The sequence below is a fragment of the Myotis brandtii genome, unplaced genomic scaffold, assembly GCF_000412655.1.
Source record: "Myotis brandtii unplaced genomic scaffold, ASM41265v1 scaffold321, whole genome shotgun sequence".
NCBI classification, from domain to species: Eukaryota; Metazoa; Chordata; class Mammalia; order Chiroptera; family Vespertilionidae; genus Myotis; species Myotis brandtii.
Genome location: NW_005362314.1, coordinates 603701 through 619108, shown reverse-complemented (window position 1 = coordinate 619108; position 15408 = coordinate 603701). Strand labels below are relative to the sequence as shown.

At 49.0% G+C, this 15408-nt stretch overlaps 1 protein-coding gene across 1 annotated transcript in view; it reads right to left on the bottom strand.

Moving 5' to 3' along the window:
- Positions 1-15408, bottom strand: part of GRM6 (glutamate receptor, metabotropic 6) — a gene marked incomplete at its 5' end in the record, with an annotated part of 25893 nt that overhangs the window by 7663 nt on the left and 2822 nt on the right. Inside the window, 6 exons of the mRNA XM_014543238.1 lie at positions 7346-7517; positions 8216-8527; positions 10783-11406; positions 11493-11638; positions 13570-13710; positions 14797-14951. Coding sequence (XP_014398724.1) covers positions 7346-7517; positions 8216-8527; positions 10783-11406; positions 11493-11638; positions 13570-13710; positions 14797-14951 — 1550 coding nt within the window. The remainder of the gene's footprint in view (positions 1-7345; positions 7518-8215; positions 8528-10782; positions 11407-11492; positions 11639-13569; positions 13711-14796; positions 14952-15408) is intronic.

Below are 15408 nucleotides of genomic sequence, written 5' to 3'. Positions count from 1 at the left end.
GGTTGGTCAAGGATGGGGCTAGCGGGGGGGCGGTGGTGGTGGGAAGAGAGGGGGTATTTGGCCAGCCGGCCTGCTCTTTTTTTTTTTTTGGCAACTCCACAACTTTTACTTGTGGGGCCTGTGCTATGTCTGAAAAAGACCTTCTCCCCCTGCCCAGGAGAGCGATGGGGAGGGGGCAGCAAAAAATAGAAGACATCCCTCCCTATTGCACACAGACCCTATATACAGGCTCACCTGGCCCAGGCTGGCGGGATGCTTGGCACATTCTAGGATCCCTGCTCAGGGCCTGGAGGGGTGACTGGTGGCAGCACACGTGAGAGGGGACCTCTGGGTGACCACTCTGGTCCTGGCTACTGGTCTTGGCACTTCCTGGTCCCCAGTTCCTTTCTGGTCCTGCCTGCAGCCTTGGTCCCCCTACCTGGCCTCAGATGGCCCCCTTGGCTCCTGGGGGCTCTGTCCTCCCCTCCTAACCTGGAGATCTCAAGGAAGGTTATGGCTTCTCAGAGACTCCTCGACAGCCCTATCACTCATGTTCACACTGGGAAGGGGTGCATGTGGCAAAAGCAGCTGTATAAATGCGGGTGCAGGGGCAAGTCCTCCGGGGTCACTTGGACAGTTTGCTGATGACGCAGATCAGTGCCGAACACCCCGGTCCCACCCGCCAGCCCCCTGCGGGAGGCCCGGATGAGGGCGGAGCGGGTGCGGAACACCGCGGTCCCACCTGCCAGCTCCCAGTCCCCTGCTGGAGGCCAGGATGAGGGTGGAGCGGGTGCGGAACACCTCGGTCCCACCTGCCAGCCCCCAGTCCCCTGCGGGAGGCCCGGATGTGGGTGGAGCGGGTGCCGAACACCATGGTCCCACCCGCCAGCCCCCTGCGGGAGGCCCGGATGAGGGCGGAGCGGGTGCGGAACACCGCGGTCCCACCTGCCAGCTCCCAGTCCCCTGCTGGAGGCCAGGATGAGGGTGGAGCGGGTGCGGAACACCTCGGTCCCACCTGCCAGCCCCCAGTCCCCTGCGGGAGGCCCGGATGAGGGCGGAGCGGGTGCGGAACACCGCGGTCCCACCTGCCAGCTCCCAGTCCCCTGCTGGAGGCCAGGATGAGGGTGGAGCGGGTGCGGAACACCTCGGTCCCACCCGCCAGCCCCCAGTCCCCTGCGGGAGGCCCGGATGAGGGTGGAGCGGGTGCTGCACTGTGGACCCACCCGCCAGCCCCCAGTCCCCTGCGGGAGGCCCGGATGAGGGTGGAGCGGGTGCTGAACACCGGTCCCACCCGCCAGCCCCCAGTCCCCTGCGGGAGGCCCGGATGAGGGTGGAGCGGGTGCTGAACACCACGGTCCCACCTGCCAGCCCAGGGTTCCCTGGGGGAGGCCCGGATGAGGGGGAGCGGTGCTGGCAGTTGGCACTGTCCCGCCCTGCCTGCAGTATGCAAATTAGCCGCCATCTTGGCTGGTGGTTAATTTGCATATATCGCTAATTAGCCAATGGGAAGGGTAGCGGTCGTACGCCAATTACCATGTTTCTTTTTTATTAGTGTAGATAATATCCGATAGAAGATCTATCTATCTATCTATCTATCTATCATCTATCTATCTATCTATCTATCTATCTATGATTGGGAGTTTCCAGAGAAACCAATATGTCCTGTTGGTGCTGTTTCTGCAGAGAACCTTAACTGATACACCTTGTCTCCCTTTCTCACGTGGTTTCTTTCCCTCACCCTACTCCAACCACACAAACCTCATTAGTGGGTCTTCAAATATACCAGGAATGCCCCTTTTCTAGGGCCTCTGCACTGGCTGCTCCATCTGCTGGGCCCTCTACCCTCAGATAACCCCATGGCTCACTCCCAACCTCCTCCAAATGCCACCTTGTCAGTGATACACCTACACTGAACCCTCTATTTAAAATTGCAGCCCATATACTCTGACCTTCCCCTTTTTTCTTTATTCAACTCTAATATTTTCTTTTTCCACAGTACTTGTCCTCTTCTAACATACTATGTAATGTATTTTTGTGTTATATATTATTTATTGTTTGTATCCACCACTAGGATGTAAGTCCCGTGAAGGAAACAATTCTTGTCTGTTGTGTAGACTGATGTATCCCAGGTACTCAGCACAGAGGAAACTTCCAATGATACTTGTTGGAACAAGAGTGAATGAGGAGTCCATGGGGGAGGAGAGTCAGTAAATAGGGAGCCCATGGGTCTGAGATGGTGTCTTGGGATTGATCAGCTGAGAGTTTAGCTGAATGAATGGGGTCTGCGTGGCAGTGGTTGGTAGGACTGGGAGGATCAGTTGTAGGTAAATGGCATCAATGCTTTGGGCATCTCTGTGGGGATCATTAAGGAGACTCTGGCTGTCAGTAACTGTAAGAGAGGCTAATTATCTTGCCCAAGGTCACCCATATAGCAAGTGGCAGAGCTGGAATTGATCTTAAGAAGTCTTAACCTCAACAATGTACAATTTCATAATGTGAAAACTGAATGACAAAAGTATACAGTATCAGGGGCAAGACAAAGTCTCTGGATCCTGGAAAATTTCCCTGTCTGCAAATCAGAATGGGAAAAAGAATTCAGAAATTGATACTGTGAGTCAGTTCAATATTCAATAGCTCTGGTAAAATAACCTAATGATACTTAATCTGCCAGATTATACCAGGGAACAGCATGTGGGGCCATAATACTCTAGACTGATGTACCCTTCCTGCTATTTGTTTCTGAGTTTGCAGGTAAATATGAGAGTAAATCACAGCCAGATGCAGGTTCTGGGACAGGGCAATGTTCCTTTAAACGTGGGGAACTGGTGCCCTGCAATGATGATTTTGATATTGGTGTGTAGGATGAGAGGGGAAATATACAGGAAACAGTATAACCAGTTAGTATTCTGCCATGGTGATCCATAAATGAAGCAATGAAGCTTAAAATGTCCAAATCCAGTCCCTTGACAAATCTATCTCTCTACACCCTTGTCTTCCTTTTCCATCCAGTCATCCCACTCACTCACTTCCCTTTCAGAGCTTTATCCCATTTTGGTTCCTTCCCTTTATGCCACAGGTTGAAAGATCATTTCTGAAACACCCAATCTATTTGTCATCGCTGTCAGTACTCTGCTCTGTCTGTCTATACTGAAGCAGAGTTTCCCTCTCAAAGCCCAAGAGATGGGAAATATTTACACTTGGAAATTTTTCATATTTGGAAACAAAGGTGTCACTATAACAGAATATTCCTGATGAGGTTTCATTCTATAAAATGATGGTGGAAAGATTTGCTTAGAATTGTGCATTTATTCCATTTTAGGAGTCTTGCAAATTGAAAACTATATTTTAAAAAAGCAACAGAAATCCCAAGTCTAACTTTTGGGGAAATTTACATCTTATTTAATAAAAGAGAAACATGCAAATCAACTGTACCTCCGTGACACCCACAAGCCATGCCCACAAGCCAATCAGGAGCGAGTATGCAAATAAACCCAACAAAGATGGTGGTGGCCACGGAGCTGGAGTGAACAGGAGGCTTGGGTTACCCCTGGCGATGGAGGAAGCCAAGCTTCCCACCTGCCCTGGCCAGCCATGGGCTCCGCTCAAGGTTACAAAGTTTCAATTATAGAAGATAAATAAATCCCAAATACCTGCTTCCAGCTGCCATGGCCTCTGCTCAAGGAGGGGCTGGAAACCTGAGTTGCCTGGGGCCGTGGCCAGCCGGCAAACAGCCATCAGCCCCTCACCCAGACTGGCCAAGCCCCCCAGCGGGGACCCCCACCCCCCCCGGGGGGGGTGGGGGTCCCCGCTGGGGGGCTTGGCCAGCCTACAAGCAGCCATCAGCCCCTCACCCTAGTGGGGACACCCACCCTGAATGGGGTGTGGCCAGCCTGCAAACAGCCCTCAGCCCCTCACCCAGGCTGGCCATGCCCCCCAGTGGGGACCCTCACCACATGGGGGCGTGGCCAGTCTGAAAACCACCACAGGCCCCTCGCCCAGGCTGCCCCATGCCCCAAGGGAACCCCCACCCTGATCTGGGACACCCTTCAGGGCAAACCAGCCGGCCCCCACCCATGCAATGTATTATATAGCATGGTAACTATCTATACTAATAAAAGGGTAATATGCTAATTAGACTGGGAGACCTTCCAGGAGACCTTCTGGATGTTCTGGACAAAGCCATGGTTGCGGGGCCGAGGTAGAGGTGGTTAGAGGCCAAGAGGGGAGGGCAGTTGTGGGTGATCAGTTTGGTGGGGGGTGGGGCCGTTAGGGGTAAGCAGACCATCAGGAGGAACAATTGGGGGCAAACAGGCCATCAGTGGGGGTCAGTTGGAGGTGATCAGGACAGCAAGCAAGCCTCATGTTCACTTCAGCTGCATGGCTGCCGGCATTTTGGAGTGAGCAGGCCAGCAGGGGGGCAGTTGGGGGTGAGCAGGCCAGTGGGGTGGGTGATCAGAACAGCAGGGGGGCAGTTGGGGGTGATCAGGCTGGTGGGGGGCATTTGGGGGCAAGGAGGCTGGCAGCAGGGGGCAGTTGGGGGCGAGCAGGCCGGCAGACAGAGTGGTTAGGGGCAATCAGGCAGGCAGGCAGGCAGGTGAGCAGTTAGGAGCCAGCAGTGCCAGATTGCGAGAGGGATGTCTGACTGCTGGTTTAGGCCTGATCCCTGTAAACCGGCAGTAGGACATCCTTTGAGGGATCTTAGATTGGAGAGGGTGCAGGCCGGGCTGAGGAACACCCCCTCCCCCGTGCATGAATTTCATGCACTGGGCCATTAGTTTATTTAATAAGAATCATTGAATAAAGTGAGAGGCAATGAGTGTAAAAAATTTTGGGGAAATTTCTAAAGAGCACAGAATGTAATAAATGTAATAAACGTGTCAAAGATTCACACTAATGAAAAGGCATAAGAATATAATTAGTATTAAAATGTCCCCCCTATAGAAGTCACAAAAACATTGCCTTACAAATGGGCGAGTAAAAGCTGATGTCAAAATGGAATCTTATTCTCAAAGAACTCATATTGGAGAGAAATACTGTGATTATAGTGTAGAAAAGTCTTCAATCCAGATCCTATTTCCACTGGAACATATAATTCATACTGGGGAGAAATCATTAGAAGCCAATGAATGTGAGAGGGCCTACAAGTATAGCTTAGCTTTTATACAACATAAAAGAAACTATGCAGGTAGAATGCTTATAAATTCTAAAAATTTGAAAAAACTTTATTTAGGAGTTCAAATTGACTGATTGGACACCATACAATGTAAATAGGGGAAAACCTTCAGGGAATTGTGAACTCCACTGAGCATCAAAGAAATGATCAAAGGGAGAGAACTTATGTAGACATGGAATGTGGAAAAGCCCTCTTCCAGAAGTCAAACCTTTGAATACATTGGAGAATTCAGAAAGGGACCACATAAGTGTACTAAATATGATAATGCCTTTAGGAATAGAGGATGTCCACTGCACACAGAATGGCTCATGCTGTTGAATCATGGACAGTGGATTAATGTGAGAAGGTTGCATAGAAGAAGACAGAACTCACTGTGCATCAGGGAATTTATGTCAGAGACAGGTAGTAATGAATTTGGGGAGTATGAAAGTTTTCAGCAGGAAGCCAGGACTCTACTTCACATCATAGATTATATAGGGAGAATTCCTTCAAATGTGGTAAAGCTTTTACTAAGAAATCATCTGAACTCTTGAGTCATAGAGTTCAGAATGGGGACAACCATTCTCTGATACAAAAAATGTAACAAATGTGGAAAAATTTTCAACTAGAAATCAAGATTTATAGCACACTAGAGAATTCAGACTGGGATAAACACCAAGAAAACAGTACATGCAGGAAGACCTTCATTTGGAGATCAGAACTCATTGACTCTCTACAAGGTCATATAGGAGAACAAAAAAACTATAAAAGCACTACTATGGAAAAACCTTCAGCAAGAAAACACAATTCATTATACAAAAGAAAACCCACACAGGGAAGAAGCCCTATGAAATAATAAATTTGGGAAATCATTCAGTAATATATAAAACTTCATAATTAACAATGCAAAGAAACAAACCCTGGGAATGCAACATGTGTGAGAAAGGAGAATCTGTATGCTTTGTATGTTACTCTGAGGAGACACCCTATTAATTTAAAAAATGCAGAAACACCTAGTCAAAACTTATATGCACCAGAGAGTATGTATAGGAAATAGTCTCTATGTCATATGAAGTGTGGTTGATCTTCAGATCATTTCCAGACATTAGATACTAGAGAATTCACACTAACAAAAAGAGTCAGTTTTAAATTTAAATTCTACCCCAAGGAAATAAAATTAAATCACTTAAACCAAGCTTTTCCTTAAAAAAATTACTGAGAAATAAACACCCATGCATCTGTAGTGCAAGCATCTTCCTCCCCATGCCTATGCTTGCCTTTCAAAGGGGACTTCCCAGTGAGTGTTGGAAAAGAAGCATTTTATATTCATCCTACATTATCCACTTGGAATTAATCTTCACTATGTACACAACTCTTTTTGTCACTGGTTCCACCCTGGAACTCCTGAAAACAATCCCTCAGGCATCAGAGGAGGGCAAATGCCATACTTGTTAGTTTATTCTCACACCACTCACACCACACAAGTGCATCTATTAGAGGTCATTTAAGGGAGTACAGATGGGAAAGGAAAAAAACTGTACTCTGAGTGTGACACCCCTCAGATCCCAGGGGACAAGATTCTAAGGAAAATGCCCTCACACAAGTAACTTTGTGGGGTGCACCTGGTACCTCTGCTCACCTCCCTGTCCCTGCAGGCCCATCCTCTCTCACAGGGATCTCACCCAAGGCTCCATCCGCCTGTGCCAAGCCCAGGTTGCTCAGTCAAGTACACAGATCCACAGATCTGCTTTTGTGGAAACTGTTCCTCCCCAACTCCAGCCCAGTATTTCACTCTGGGGCCTGCACATTCTCACACAGGGCCCAGTCCCTATGTTCTAGTGGTTGAAGAAGGAGTGGGAATATCACTCACAATGGCCAAGCCCAGGCAGTCATTGTGATCTCTCAACTTCAAACCAGAGAGTGTAAGTTGAGTCTCTCTCTAGAAATATAAGCCTTGCCATGGCCATTTCCCACCATGGGTAGAAAGTCTAGTCTGCAGTGAGGAAATATGCCAACATGCACAGAAAAAAAGGGATAACATTGGCATGTGGGCAGGTCTTTCTGGAGGCCAGCCTCAAGATAGGTCCTGTTGGGCATAGCCTCCGTGGACCCCTTCTCTGATTCACTGCATGCCTGGACTCCTCACAGTTCCCACTGTGAAGCAATGGAAAGAAAAGAAGGCTTCTCACTACTTGGGGGCTTCTGTGTCCTCACCCTTGGGTGGGGCTGCTACTGTGGAGGTTGCTTTGAGGCTCCGCTTCCGCTTCTGTACGTTCTGCTCCGGGTGGAACAAGATGACATAGGTTTTGGGTGCATAGAGCATGCCGAGGGACACCGATGCACTCAGGCTCAGGGACACAGTCAGTGTGGTGGTTTGAATGTATATCTGAGACATGGAAAAAGGGACCAGGTGGGACTCAGCACTGTTTTCTCTTACCCCCACCTCCACATAGCCGTGGAATGAGCACTTAGAAAAGGACAACTGCATAAGCAAAGGCCCTGTGGCATGAAGAAGGAATAGTCACAGTGTGGCTCCAGTGTAGGCAGGATGGAGGGTGAGTGACATGGCACTGAGTGGACCAGTGTCTGAGGGAAGACAGTTTTATTCACAGAAAGTGACACCTGGGGAAATGGTCCATATGGCTAAAAAGGTCTAGAAGATATTAATGAATGAATGGACATGTTTTCAAATGTACAAATGAATGAACAAACTGAGATTGAATAAAGGTAAAAGTGAGCAAACATATAGATGAATAAACAAATGTTCTATACAAATGAATAGATGAGTGAATAATGATCAAACAAATAGATCAATGGATCAGTAGATAGAAAGTATATGAAGTAATAATTGAATGAAAGATTAATCAATGGTTAGAAGTATGGATGAATGAATGGCTGAATGAACAAGCAGAGGGCAATTGGAAAGATAAGCAAATGAGCATGTATTTAAGTACAGGAATAAATCAACCAACCAAGCTGGGTTCATATGTGTAACCCAGCTCTTGGGACAATTGAGCCCTTCCTTCTGTGACAGAAGGTAGGAAACAAATGAGGTAGTGAAACCAATGAAAGACCCCAAATTACCTTTTCAGCTGACTGCGCAGTGCCAAAGAAGATAGGCACAAAAGCCAGCCAGATGATGCAGGTGGTGTACATGGTGAAGCCAATGGGCTTGGCCTCATTGAAGGTCTCAGGCACACCACGGGCCTTGATGGCATACACTGTGCATGTGACCATGAGTAGGAGGCTGTAACCCAGGCAGCCGATGAGAGATAGATCTGACATGTCGCACTTGAGCACCCCTCTGGCTTGCTCTGGGTCCACCGTCCGCTGCTCCTCATAGTCGATCACGCTGTGTGGGGGCTGGGCCCCTAGCCATGCCATCACTCCCACCACCTACAGGAGACAACATCATATCAGGGACACACTAAGACTGGCCACCTACTGAGGACTCTGGCAGGTTAGGGTCCCCTGGAGGCTCCTGACCTACTGGGAGGGGATGCTTGGGTCTGAGAGAACCACTATGGAGAGAAGAGGGCCTTCCAGGAGGGGAATACTCAGGCCTGTGACATGGTCCAGTAGAGAAGGGGCTGCAGTGGAGGTATGTGCTAACAATGTCAGGGCTGGTTGGGTAAGGGGCCCCTGGACATCCTCTTCCTATATTCCAGCCATTACCAATGTCATTTACTGATCCCTGCAAGATGCAGTAACTGCAGACAGAATCTGTGGAATTTTGATCCTGAATGTCTTCTCTATCTATAGAATGGGAATCATCATAATCTGTTTTAAGAACACGATGCCAGCTTGGAGGGGAAATGGTGTATGTACCACTGGTTAAGGGCTAGGCCCAGCAGAGATGTTCTCTCCTCACAACCATCCAGTAGGCAGTATCACCTTCAGTCTGTAAATGTGAAACACTAGCTTGTTTCTATATAACAGCATGGCAAACCTATTTCCTGAGGACCCCCTTTCTTCTTCAGATCCAGAGAACTGTTGAACAGGATGTAATGAAATAATGTGTGAATGCACAATGCAGCCTAAATTGAAGAGGCCCTTAATGGAGAATTGTAAGGATGTTAGGAGTTGATGCTGGGCAGCTGGGAGGTTATCAGAGTAAAACACAGGTCCTAACAATGAGGAAATGGAGCTTCAATTTCCTCAATGACAGGAGATATGACTTTGAGCTAAGGGCAGCTGGGGAGCAGGAAATAAAACACCTGCATAAAGTCAGGACCCTGAAAGGGCTGCCCATATGTTCATTCCCTGCACAAGTGTGTCTGATTTAGGGAGAGGGTATAGGGAGGTGAGGTAGGTCTGTGCACCTGGAGCAGGGCTGTGTGATCCTGGAGGAGGGGATGCTTTATAATAATTTGTACAACCAGAAGGAACATCTTTTTTGTGATTCTCCCAAAGGCAGCAGCTTCATGAACAAGAGACTAATAAAATGTCATGGCATCCACTGTTCAAAAGGCAGCATGGAGGCTTTTCTTAGAGCAAGACTCCAGGTGGGGGACAAACGTTTCCCATGAGTAACTAACACTCAAGGCCTGTGATACGCAGGAGTAGCAAGCAAAATGTAGCTCACTGATTTTGCATCCCCTGTAATTGATAAAGAATTAGGATCCAACACATGTAACTAACTCCTACAAAATTACAGAAAATGACCAAGCATAGGAATAGGCATACCACAGAAGAGGACACTGCAAAGGCCATTGTACTAGCAACGAAGTGAGGCAAATTGAAACAACAGTGAGATACCATTGGACATCCATCATTTTGGTATATAACCTAGTAAAACTGAAAGTGTGCCTCTTTGAAAGGGTCCAAGGTTTCTGGAAATGATGGCATAATGTGGGGATCCCCTGGGTGAGCTGGGGGCACTGATGTATTCTAAGCATCTCTGTCTTGTGTCATGGGGTTTTCAGGCAGAGAGGCAGTGAGATGCCTTTTCAGGATGAGCTGGGCACTGAGATTTTGGCCCTCCCTGGTAGAGGAGGCTCACGCCCTGCATGTGCAGGAAGCGTCTTCCAGCTGTGAACTGCATGGACCGAGGCCTGTGGGTAGGATGAACATGATACATGCATGGCTGGGTAGGGAGAAGGGCTCACTTGGAATGGAGAGCATGCTGACCACCTGGCCCTGAGAACTGGGTTAGCTCTACAGTGTCACACAATGTCATACACCTTTCTCTTAGTACCTTTTCTCTTAGTACCCTTTGCACAGAAAACATCCAGGGCTTTCCCAGCCACAGAATCATTTTCAAAGCTGTGGAAAGACCCAAAGGAACTCTGCTTTTGCTGCCCATACATCATGAAATATGGCCATTTATGGAACAAGATGCTCCACTCCACAGCTAGGTACATTACTGGGGCCCTGAGACTCTCACCAGGGACTGGGCAGCAGTAACTCCCTTTATGGAAACAGATTCTTTGCTTGTGGAAAATGTATCAGATATTTCTTTGCTTTATTTTTTTTATATGGGAACCCATTTTCCTTCCAGGACGAAGTGGAGGAATGGCTGCTCTTAACTGAGTTCTCCTCATAGGAGAAGGGCAGGGCCCTCTCTCCCAAGGCTATATGTTTTTCCAAAATAGAAGAGTGACTCTCTGAGTAGAGGTCAGCGCCTCCCCATCTGGAGTCTGGGGACCAACCTGCACGGAGGTGAGGCCGAAGGTGATGACCAGCTGCGAGGTGGGGCTGATGAAGGGCGGGGGCGTGACAGAGCGCTTCCCCTGTTCGAAGATACGGTAGATGCGGTTGGTCTTGGTGAACAGGGCAGAGTAGCTGAGGGTGGTGCCCAGGCCGAGGAAGAGTCTCCGAGCAGCGCAGACGGCCGCCCCAGGCTCGGCCACCATGAGGAAGGTGATGGCATAGATGAGGAAGATGCCGGTGAGCAGCACGTAGCTGAGCTCTCGGCCTGAGGCGCGGACGATGGGTGTGTTGTTGTGCCTTACGAAGGTGGCCACCACTGCGGTGGTGGCCGTGATGCCCAGCACCGCCAGGAGGAGCGGCGGGGCGGCCCAGGGAGAGGCCCAGGTGAGGCGCACCACCGGTGTGGGGCGGCAGCCGGTGTGGTTGCGCAGGGGCCGCATGTCCCCTGGGCAGACCTCGCAGGTGAACTCATCCACCTGGAAATGGTACCCGTCGCAGGCCTCGCAGTGCCAACAGCAGGGCACGCCCTTCACCATCTTCTTCCGCTCCCCAGGCCTACAGGGGAGGCTGCACTGAGATGCCGGCACTTCCCATGGGTCTCCTGACCACTGCAGGGCGTCCATCTGCAACATGGGACACAGGGCCTTTGCCCTCCGCTGCCAGGACTGGCGGGCCCGCCTCCCACACCCCGAGGTCGCATGTCACTCACGTCCAGCCTGAGCGTCTCCGCCCACTGGCCCACGCTCTGGTATCCGCCACTGCCTGCACTGCCGTTGGACGCCTGGTACTGGAAGATGTCATATCTCCCGGGCGCATCCCCATTCTCATTGAACATCACTGGGGTTCCTGCGCTGCCTGGAGGGAGAGCCTGGCATCCTCAGTGGTTCTCCAGCCCATCCCAGCCAGCCTCCTGGAGAGGCCAAAGGCCCCGCCAGGATAAAGGAAGAGCTCAACACGCACACGCAAAGATGCTCAACATCAGGGAAATGCCAAGCAAAACCACAGTGAGATACCACCTCCTGCCCAAACATCAGAAAATACCAAGGATCAGCCAGGACACAGAGAAACTGGAACCTTATGCGTTGCTGGTAGGAGCCTTGTGCAGTCAGGTGGAAAACAGTTTGGTGGATCTCAAACAGTATGGTAGAATTACCACATGACCCAGCAATTCCACTTCTAGGTATAAACACAAAGGAGCTAAACACAGGAACTCAAAGAGATACTTGAACACTCATGTTCATAGCAGCATTATTCACAACAGCCCAAAGGTGGAAGCGACCATGTGTCATTGGGGGTTGAATGGATAAACAAAAAGTGTTTATCCATACAATGGAATATTAGTCAGCCTTAAAAAAGGAAATTCAGACACACGTACAACATGAATGAACCTTGAGGACATTGTGCTAAGTGAAATAAGCCAGTCACAAAAAGACAAATCCTGCATGATTCCACCCATATGAGGTATTTAAAACAGTCAAATTAATAGAAACAGAAAGTAGAATGGTGGTTGCCATGGGAGGGGGGACTGGAAAGTTGTTTAACAGGATAACAGTTTCAGTTTTGCAAAATGAAAAGAGTTTTGGAGATTGGTTGCATAACAATGTACATGACTACACTGTACACTTAAAAGTAGTTAAGATGGTAAATATACTATATTAAGCTATATGTATGTTACCACAATTATAAAAGAAAATAGAAATCTTAACTGTTCAGGTGAAAGGATGAGTTCAGACTTGAATAAAGGTCTGAGTGTTGACATAAAATTTGTACTAATTTGGCCAGCTTTAATTCTTTTAGAGGCTTGTTCTGTTAGCTTGTAAAGTTGGTCTGGAGTGAAATTCAGCTGTGCTATTTAGCAGAGAGCTTGGCAAAGAGAAGGCGCTCAATATTTGGTGGACGAATAGTTTTAATTTTCTAAAGGACAGTTATTGTACAAGAATTGTATCTGTCCCCACAAACCACAAGCACATCCAAGTCCATTGGGCCTTTTCAGAGCCCCGGCCATGTGCCAGGCCCTCTGCTGGTACAAGGGGACACATCAGACTGGTGCCCAGTGCTCAGGCAGTGCAGGAGCTAATTGGGGCAGCATTTGGAAGCTCGAGACTCACAGTGAGCAGCATGTCCGTGTCATAGGCAGTGCCTCCTCACTGTATGCACTGTGCCCTGAGAGACCAGATGCCTTCAAGCTCTGTGCAGTGAAGGGGAGAGTTGTGTGTGACCTGCTGAGGGTTTCAGGCAGAAGGAGTCACAGAGAAATTCACCAACACCAGGATTTTTCAAGTTGGGAAAGGGGGTGCTGAAGCCTGAGAAAGGAGGAGTGTTAAAAAGTGGTCCTCATAACTTGGCTCAAGTCCCCAGCTCACAGGTGCAGGTGCTCCCTATACCATGCCGCCTCTCCCATCCCTTTGCTCCCCACTCATCCAGGTCCCACAGAGAAATCCATCTCAGGGGACTTCCCCTCTCTCACATAAGAGTTCTGGTATCCACTCACCATTGAAGCGGACTGCCCGAATATACTGCAACAGTGTCCGCCCATCGGTGGGCTCCATTGCTGGGCACAGGCCTGTATGCCCAGGACAGAGCGCCTGGTGCATGCTGTGTAGGGCATGGGCAATGGCGTACACTGCGTCGATCACAAACTGCACCTTCCCCTCCTGTTCGTAGGTAGAGTCCCGGCCGATGCGTTCCTCACCTGTCCTAGGGATGCCCAGAGGAAATGCGCCTGGCCCCCAGATACCTAAACTGGCCTCCCACCTTTTCCATCACCTTCCTTGCCACCCTCTCACCTGTGCATTTGCGGGTGGATTTGTCTGACTGGGTACCTGAGCTGGTCAGTTTGCAGTTAAAATTCTCTTCCCAGAACTCTGCAAACCAGATGTTCCGGCGGTTGTTCTCCAGGGAGCGTGTCATGAAGTACTGGTCAAATCCTGAGAGGGAGGGGGAGAAGGGTGGTAACCATAGCCAGCCACAGTCACCCTGTGTCCCTTCACCAATTGCTCACTTTGCAGCTAGGAATCGCCATTGAACCAACTTCTGGCCTGTGAGTTCAAAGACATCTGGGGACTCCTTGGTATTTTCTGATGTTTGCATCCTGATGTAAACCTGAGCCTCACTACATGAAATACTTTTATGCTGCACATTCTTTCCTGGTTAGGATGCTGCTGTGAACATGTAGTGGGTGGAGCTTCAGCAGCCACTTTGTAAATATGATGCCACAAGCATGAAGACTCAGCAACCACAGAGAGTGGTGAAACAGAAGGGAGGACAGAGCTCAGCGCTTTGAGAACATCATTGACTCATTGCCCCAAACCTGAAGTCTTGTGATGAAATGCTTTGATTGCTGAGACTATTCTCAGTCTAGTTTGCCACTTGCAACTGAATGCATTCTAAAAAAAGCCTGCGGAAAGGATGTGAGGGTGGATGTATACCCCAAGAGGTATTAGTGTGGGAGGCAGGGCTCAGTGTTATGAGGGTCCACACTTTACATATAGCCCTGAAGTCCCTCATCAAGTTATCTGCAGTTCATTCAGCCTTTGGGAAAATGAGCAATACTGTTGTAAAGTGGACATCCCTGCTAGATTCTTCCAGATATTCACAGATGGGATAGTGGGAAGGAAAAAGGGAGGGGCGGCCTCATTACTTTGAGCAACAGGACAGTAAGTCCCATCTCCTTGGTTTCTCTCCCACCCTCACCCTAAAATCATAATGTCTTCGACAGAATGAGGAATACAGGTGTTGAATTAAAAAATAAAACAAAACAAAAAGCACAAACTAAAAAACAATTTTTTTACCCTGTATGTTGGCTGTGCTTTTCCTCATTTGCTAACTCATTCAAACACTACTTGGAGGGATGTATTTACAGAATCTCAGAATCATAGAACTTGGGAATCTTAGAAGGAACCTGGATCACAGTATATTTTACCAATGGGGTAAATGAGTGCATCCAGAGGGATGGTGGAAAAGGATGGGGTGGGGGTAGGGGACAAAGTGGAGGAGGTCATCCCTACACTCACCATCAATGGAAGCTCTTTTGGGCAGGATAGTGATAGCCCCCACTGCCACGTCCTCCAGGTTCAGGATGGGTGAGATCTTGGCTCCCCAGCTATCTGAGCCAACCCACAGGAAATGGCCAGTCAGGTTGGCCTGGCGTGCAGCCTCGAGGACCCTCCTGGTACAAACAGGGCTGAGGGTGAATAAAGTCCTGAGATCTTCCTTCAACTTACCTCTAGTCAGTTCTCATTCTTCTCTCTCCATCTATCCCATTCCACATCACTCATCAGATCCTCATTGATCAGGAAAAATGGAGTATAGAGTGTTTAGAACACTTGCCCTGGGCTTCTGAGGTGGTCAGGGGTCCAACCAGGCCCTGGTCCGGGCTTGCCCTCTTGCTCCATGCACTATAATGCACTTCACACTGCCTGGAAGTAGGGCCACCTTTCTCTTACAGAGCCTCCTGCTGGCCCTGCCCCAGGGCTCCTTCCCTTTTGCTCATTTTCTGCACTTAGATCTGCCCACAGGTTTCCCCACTATGAATTATAAAAACAGGCATGTATTCTTGTGTGTTTTCCTAGCTAGACTTAGAGCATCTCCACTTAGAGCAGACCAGGCAGAGATTGCAGCAGGAA